The 8,084-nt window shown below is 46.5% G+C and overlaps 1 protein-coding gene across 3 annotated transcripts in view; it reads right to left on the bottom strand.

Annotated features, from left to right (window-relative positions):
- The window catches only part of PTGR1 (prostaglandin reductase 1), an 18,636-nt gene extending 17,417 nt beyond the window's left edge, over nt 1-1,219 (bottom strand). The window contains exons 1-2 of one of the 3 annotated variants that reach the window (XM_004677435.2): nt 1,170-1,219; nt 98-213 (exon numbers count right to left, since the gene is read on the bottom strand). In XM_004677435.2, the coding sequence (XP_004677492.1) occupies nt 98-203 (106 nt within the window). In that variant the 5' untranslated portion in view covers nt 204-213; nt 1,170-1,219. The other 2 variants (XM_012721135.1, XM_012721136.1) reach the window with 2 other exon arrangements.
- Nucleotides 1,220-8,084: the final 6,865 nt, after the last annotated feature.

Raw genomic sequence — 8,084 nt, 5'->3', positions numbered from 1 at the left:
CTCCGGGGCAGGCGGGGATCGAACTCATGCGGAAGTGGCTTTAGCTTCTCAGTGCTGTGCTTTAACCCGCTGTGCCACCAGGGAGGGCCCAACTTACCTCCATTTTTTAAGGGTGGGAGTTCAACTGTCTTCAGTTCAAAGTCACTATCAGTAGGGCTGCCTTCAAAGTGTTTCTTCAGAACCCAGCTCTTCGCACGAACCATCTTGAAGCTCCTAGAACACAGACAACATGTAGTTGGCTGCCCTTGTGAAAGAATGATTACGGCTCCCTGGCAGAGGCAGTCCACCTGTCATCGTGGTCATTTGCCAGCAATCTCGCTGATTTCATATTTACTGTTTTTGTTGCTGTGCTGTGGCCACCACACACGCATCACCTGATTTTGTCCTCATTAGCTTCCTGATGAGACAGGCACGATTATCATTCTCAACGTACAATATACAGATGAAGAAACTCAGGCTTCCTCAGAAATCTCCAAGGCAGGGAAGCAGGGAAAAAGGCAATCTAACTGTCTGGAGCACAGATTTTCCTTCTCTCGCCTCACGGGAAGTGAATCCCAAGAATGTCGAAGGTGCCGAGCGCAGTCTCAGCCACCAGGTGGCGCTGCTGCTTTTTCCCATTTGCAGGCGCTCGCTTTCTTTGGCACCGAAGGGGAAACGAAGATTTGCTTAGCTTTATATTTGCCTCCATTGCTAACTCGGAGACCATGATTTACACTGCCTCCACTCAGGTCAAGCTCGAGCTCCCCCTATGAGTCGGTTGTCCCGCGGGGAGAGGGGACAGTAGTGGCCTGACGGGGCCGCTTCCGCCTGTGTTCCCAATGGAGCATTTGGGGAATTCCCATCCGCAGCCCGGCTGTTCCTTCTCGTTTCTTTCCCCCCAAAACAAGAATCCTGAACTGGCCACAGATCCAGCAGCCCCTGGCAATGCGTAGCCGCAGAGGACGAGGGCGTGGCGCGGTGCCCTCGGACCCGCGGCTCCCACGGCTCCCACGTCCTCGCCCCATCCACACCTGTGCCCCCTAACCGAATTCCGACCCGCATATTTCTTCTCTTCCTACCCCAGTCTGCAGTCTCGCAAGTTCCAAAAGCCCCGCAGCAGGCGAGTCTAGAAACCCAGCAGGTGGACAAAATAAAATAAAATAAAATGAGGCGTAGGGCGGTCTACTTACCAGAGTCCGCAAGTTGCACTACTTAGGGGTGGCTGGGATTCCGAAGCCGAGCGTCGGGAGACTGATTTTGAATCCCCTGGAAGAGGGTGGGGCTTTACTGGGCGGAGCTGCTTCAGGAAGTGTGCGAGCCCGGGTCTCCACGGGCTTAGGCGGCCCGAGGGCTCGCCGCAGGCTCTGGTCCACCTGGTCCAGTCCGGCTCAACTCAGCGGCGTCCACACTTGTCCCGGGTCCAAGATATCCCACCTCATCACACACAGCCTCATCACACACAGCCTTACAAGGACCCTTGCAGCCCCTGGAGAGCCTTTTCTGGACTCGGGGTTGGCCAGGTGATCTAAGGGAGTGCTCATAGCGAAGACACTTGTTTTTTTGTTTTGTTTTTTTAGATTTATTTATTTATTTATTCATATAGAGCTGGGGTACATACAGGCCAGAGATGCGGAGGGTGAGAGGATTCATCAGAGACAGAGCAGGGAGTAGAACAGGCAGATCGACCGAAGTACACTGCTGAGGGGAGCAGCTGGCGGGTCAGGAGAGGTCTGCCACACCATGTGGATCTCCTCCGGGGCAGGCGGGGATCAAACTCATGAGGAAGAGGCTTAAGCTTCTTAGTGCTGTGCTTTAACCCACTGCTCCACCAGGGAGGGCCTGCGAAGACACTTGTTTTACATTGTCTTGGTGGCAGCCTCAGTGATGCAGCATTGAGTGAGATGCGAACCTCTTCCTGCCTAAATGCACCCAGCTGCAAGGTGGAGAAAGGAACAGTGCTTCTCAAAAATTAGTTTCACAGAATAAAATGAGTCCATAAATACCAAGTGTTCGGATTAGTACTGAGGCAGGCACATGGTGACTCAAAACAAACGGGGACCTCCCTGGTGGCGCAGCGGGTTAAAGCACTGCACTGAGAATCTAAAGCTGCTCCGGAGGAGACCACATGGCGAGGCAGACCTCTCCTGACCTGCCCGCTGCTCCCCTCAGCAGTGTACTTAGTCGATCTGCCTGTTCTGCTCCCCACTCTGCCTCTGGTGAAGCCTCTCACCGCCCCTGAGCCTCTGGCCTGTACCCCAGTTCTGTATGTACAAATAAATAAATCTAAAAACAAAACAAAACAAAACAAAAAAAAACAAACGCCAGCTTCTGCTGACTCTCTGTGACCTCTGACCCTAAGTAATGCCTAGCCTCCCACACTGTGTCTGATTCAACTATACACCCACCTCCATCCCCTAGCCCAGTCCCCAGCCCTTTGTTTTACAATCCATCAGGCAAAATAATGGAACAATAAAGTGTCGTGTAAAGAAGGTAAAAAAAAAAAAAAAACTAAGAGGAGAAGGGTGGAGAGCAAATTGGGGAGGGGTACAGTGGGCTAGGGTGGAGGACTATGGGTGCTTTGGTGGCGGATGTGGTGTGGTGACATACACTTGACAAGGTACGGTCCAGTCCCTCTCTGAGGGACAATACGCAGTGTTGTAAGCCAATGTTAGCTCAGTCAAAATAATTCCCTTCACCTCAGCTACCCCTCCTTAAGGTAATCAGTGTTCCCAGTCCAGCACCTACCCTTTCACTTCCTTCTCTATCTACAGTCACTCACTGGAGTGATAACTGTTGGTTAATATTCCATAATCTAGGTGTACAGTAAATTATTGCCCAATTTGAGGTCCTACCTAGGTTTGTTTTGCTTCCTCACTATGTATACGGTTCTCTCATGGGGTAGGACTCCTTTTATTTCTTGGCAAGGCTTTCAATTTACAAAGCAGTGAGTGAAGTATTCAAGAGGCGGACTTCTCAGTTTTCTACATTAGTTATGTCATGTTAAGGAATAGCCAGATAGTAACTGTACTACATTGTCAGTTTTGCAGAAAAGATAATTTGTTGCCCTCAAAAACTTCCAGCAGGGTCCCTCCCTGGTGGCGCAGCCAGTTGGAGTGCAGCTGTTTCAGTCCAAGTTCAATCCCCAGCCAGGGAGCTGACCCACATGGTGCAGCAGACCTCTCCTGTCTCACCCGTTGCTCCCCTCAGCAGTGTACTTCATCGATCTGCCTGTTTTTACTCCTTACTCTGTCTCTGGTGAATTCTCTTACCACCCCTGCACCTCTAGCCTGTGCCTCAGTTATGTATGGATAAATAAATAAGATCTTTAAAACAAACAAACAAAAAACCCCTCACACTTAAAAAACAAAACAAACAAACAAACAAAACCAACAAAACTTTCAACAAAGAAGTTGACCAAAATCTGTATTCTCCAAGACAATGTATATACAGCTGCCATAGCAAAATATAGGCAGTTTTAACAACAGAAATTAATTTTCTCATGGTTACAGAGGCTGGGTGTTTAAGATTAAGCTGCTAGTAGGTTTGACTTCTCCTGAGGACTTGATCCTTGCTGATGGCCACTTTTCTCCGTGTCCTCACCTGGCCTCGTCTCTGTGCACACACACTCTGTATCGCTCTCTCTTTTTATAATGACACCAGTCACGTCGGATTAGGGGCCCAGCCCATGTTTTCCATTTAACTTACTCATGTCTTTGAAGGTTCTCTCTCCAAAAGCAATCCCATGGAGTAGGGCCCACTCATGACCTCTTTATCCTTAAGTACCTGTTCAAGGCCCTTCTTCCAAATACATTCACATTCTGAGGTACTAAGGTCGGGACCTCGACATCTGAACTTTGGCTTAGAGACAGTCCAGTCGGAGACTAACAGAGCACTTTTGCTTGGAATATTTGGAACTAGATATTTTTCTTTTCTCTAAGGTGGCTGAGCTGCTCAGACATGTTTTCATGAGGGAAGGAAGATTTAGAGTTTAGGATGATGACAAGCAGGGCTGTGGGAAAGGAGTACATGAGAGAAATGTGGTGGGTGTACAATCAAGGCACTAGGCAGCTGTCAGGGGCACTGGGTGAGGGTTACTAACACCATTCCGGTGGATCCTATCAACACAAGGCTCCGTGAGAAAAGCAAGGAACAGAGGAGGCATTAAACTATCATCTTTTCTATAAATTAAAAGTATATTCCTGCTGTGTACATTATTCAGGAACATTTACCAAAAGCCAAACTACACATTCAACATATCACAGCAGTTACCTAGAATAGAAGAATAGGAATGGAAATTATTTTGACAGGAACACAAATCAATTAATCAGAGAGTGAAAATATCAGGCAGACCAATGGTGATAATATACCATCAACTCTGATGTGTATGAAGAATTGACCCTCCACAACCAAGGTCCAATGTGGAATAGTATAGAAGAAAATATGGATGAAATACTATATGACATACACCTCAGTAACATCTTTAAAGATATATCACCCAAAGCAAGGACAGTGAAAGAAAGAATAAACAGCTGGGACTACATCAAATTAAAGAACTTCTCTATAGCAAAAGAGATATTAAACAAACTAAGAGACACCCCACTGACTGGGAGAAAAATTTTGTATAAAATATTAGTGATAAAGGACTAATCACAGAGCTGATACAACTCAACAAAAATGAAGTGAACACCCCCATCAAAAAATGGACAGAAGAGCTAAAAAGACATTTCTCCAAAGAGGAAATGCAGACAGCCAACAGGCATATGTAAAAAAATCACTGGTAATCAGGGAAATGCAAATCAAAACCACAATGAGATACCATCTCACACCAGTGAGAATGGCACATATTTAAAAAAAACTAGCAACAATAAATGTTGGTAAGGATGTGAAGAAAAAGGAACTCTCCTGCTCTGCTGGTGGGAATGCAAACTAGTACAACCACTATGGAAAACTGTTTGGAGGTTCCTCAAGCTGGTAAAAACAGAGCTTCCGTATGACCCAGCAATCCCACTCCTAAGTATCTACCCAAAAGGACACAAAACATTAACTCAAAATGTTTATTGGTGCACCATTTACAATAGGGAATGTGTGGAATCAACCCAGATGCCCAAAAATAGGTGACTGGATCAAGAAGATGTGGTACACATACACTATGGAATATTACCCAGCAATCAAAAAAGATAAACTCATACCATTTGTGGCAACATGGATGGAACTGGGAAAGATCATGCTTAGTGAAATAAGCCAGAAAGAAAAAGAAAAATACCGGATGGTTTCATGGTTTCACTCATAGCAGGAGTATAGGGGATTGGGGGGGGGGGAACAACTGTAATAAAATTCAACAATTATTGTTTGTTGTTGAAAATCAACAAACAACTATAAACCAGAGGCATTCTTCTGGATTGGAAAGGGGAACAGGATCAAAACTGGGGCGGGAAGAGCACACGGGACTACAGTGATGGCACAGGGGTGAATTGGTGGTTGGAGTCCATGGGAATTACAACAGCGATGAAAAAATGTACAAAATGAAGAATCATGTCATGTATATATATTTTAAAAAGTAGACTGATGGAAAAAAATATTTTCAAACATCAAAAAAAAAAAAAGTAGACTGATGGGGGAAAAAAAAAACAGAATAGTAGTGGCACACTCCACCCTCCACACCCCTCCCCCATCTTCCTAGAAGTCTAGACAGAGACATTTTGCCACAGCTCAGCTGTGTCTTTTTCATCTGAGACATCTGGCCCAAGTAGTGCATCCTCTTGCTTTCCTATGTTACGAATTCCTCCATTTCCTAATGGACATATTGTGGTCACTTGTCCAATAACCATTCTCCCCTTCATCTTTCCCTCACACAGACCCCAATGTTGTTCAGGGTAACAGCACGCCCAGCTAAAGCCTCTGCTTTCCAGGAGGCTCGTGACACAGCTCTGGTCAATGAGCCATAAGCAGAAACGATTGGGTAGGGCTTTGTGGGAAGTTATTATTGTCCTACCTGCTTAAAATAAAAAGGTGATCCCAATCAATTTGCAGTTTTCGTCTTTTTTCCTTCAGACTGCATTCAGCAGGTGAATATTGCCCAGCCGTGCAGTGAGGCTGGTGAGAACCCAGAAGAAAGGTCCTCAGCGCAGCAGGCAGTGTGGAGGAGAGAGGTCTGGTTTCCGGAGCGTTTGTGCGAGCCCTGGTCTTCCTACTTTGGTCTCTCCTTGTTACATGAGAAATCAAAGTGCTTTTTTTTTTTTAAGATTTATTCACTTATTCATACAGAACTGGGGTACAGGCCAGAGATGCGGAGGGTGAGAGGATTCACCAGGAACAGAGTGGGGAGCAGAACAGGCAGATGGACGAAGGACACTGCTTAGGGGAGCAGTGGGTGGGTCAGGAGAGGTCTGCCACGCCATGTGGTCTCCTCCGAGGCAGGCGGGGATCGAACTCATGCGGAATTGGCCTAAGCTTCCTAGTGCAGCGCTTTAACCCGCTGCGCCACCAGGGAGGGCCCAAAGTGCTTTTTAAGCCACTGTGGGTTTGGTTTCCTGGACCCTGCATGAAGCCCTGGCTTCCTGGGAATGAAACCAGCTGACCGTGGGCCACCAAGCTCCCTAGTGAGACCTCGCCCTGTCCTGGAGAGGAGAGAGAGCCGCTGCGGCCACTGGTCAAGAAGCCCACTCTGCGTGTGGTTGAGACTTTCGCAAGCTTACCTAGGGAAACATCTGCAATGCCAGGCACATGAAAGTGGACTGTGGTAAAGATTAACTGTGAGATGGGCTATGAAGTACTGAAAAATAGCAAATCTACCAAATCCTTATTCCCCTCCCCTCCTCTCTATCTTTATTTTTTAACATTAAAAAAAATGTACTCATTGGACCCTCCCTGGTGGTGCAACCGGTTGAAGCACAACACTCTGAAGCTGTCCACAGCCACTGCAGCACGACTTCGATCCCCCGCCAGTGAGGTGACCCACATGGCGCGGCAGACCTCTCCTGTCTCACCCCTGCTTCCCTCAGCAGTGTGTTTCAGTGCATCTGCCTGTTCTGTTCCCCACTCTGTCTCTGGTGAGTCCTCTGGCCACCCACACCTCTGGCCTGTGTCCCAGTTCTTATGTGCATAAATAAAAATAAATCTTTAAAAATATTTTAAAATGTACTCATTGAGTTCCTCTTAAGAACACAGTATGTATCAGATATATGAGAATCAAAGATGAGGAGGCACAGCTGTTGGATATTAAGTGAGCTAATAAAATTAAAACAGGTATGAAAGTCTTTGCAAAGCAAGTAAGAATTACAGAAATAACATGCCAAAAACAAAGTATGTCTCAAGTACTTACTCAGCTGACATTAAGTGACACACATAGATAATATATGACCACAACCTTATTTTCCCAGACATGTGATTCAACCAGGCTTAATGATTGAAAATAGCCGAGTCATGGTGATGAAATGAAATCATGGCTGTTCCATTCTCACACACAGAGTTTAAAATATGGAAAAAGGGTCAAGGATCAAGATTTTCCCTTCCTTTGTTCTGCAATAAAACCTCCTTCAAATCAATCTTCTGACATCAGGTTTCCAGAAGCATATCACTTAAAACAATGAAGTCACACAAGTAACAAGAGAATGCAATGTATCAAATAATCCAGCCAATACAGATATGGACAGTTTAAAAACCCAGACAATGCAGATATGAACAGAAGTCGCTATCTACTTGGTGAGTATTCCTTTCTGGTGTTTTCCTATGGCTGTGTACTTTGAAAACAGACCAACAGGGCCTACCCAGCAGCAGAGGGGTTAAGTCTCGGTGCTGTAAGTTGGAGCCTGGCCAGGGAGCTGGCCCACATATGGCACAGCAGACCTCTCGTCCCTCCCTCCTTTCCTTCCTTCCCCTACCACTTCCGGAGAAATTGTGCAGGCAAAATATCAGTGTGAAACTGCAGAGTAGTATTAGCCACACAATTGAAAGGATCCCTTTACCCGCATGGGGCAGCACGTGTGGAGTGAGGCCTCTTCCCAGCACAGTGGAACGAGGCTGATGCATCTTAGCCCGCAGCCTCGCTCTGGAGGATGGCTTGGCACGTGGTATTTCTAGCCCTGTATGATCTGGGGAAGGAAAGG

This window comes from Condylura cristata, unplaced genomic scaffold (genome assembly GCF_000260355.1).
Source record: "Condylura cristata isolate star-nosed mole 26May11 unplaced genomic scaffold, ConCri1.0 scaffold00006, whole genome shotgun sequence".
In the NCBI taxonomy this organism is placed as follows: domain Eukaryota; kingdom Metazoa; phylum Chordata; class Mammalia; order Eulipotyphla; family Talpidae; genus Condylura; species Condylura cristata.
This window is presented reverse-complemented; position numbering and strand designations above follow the sequence as displayed.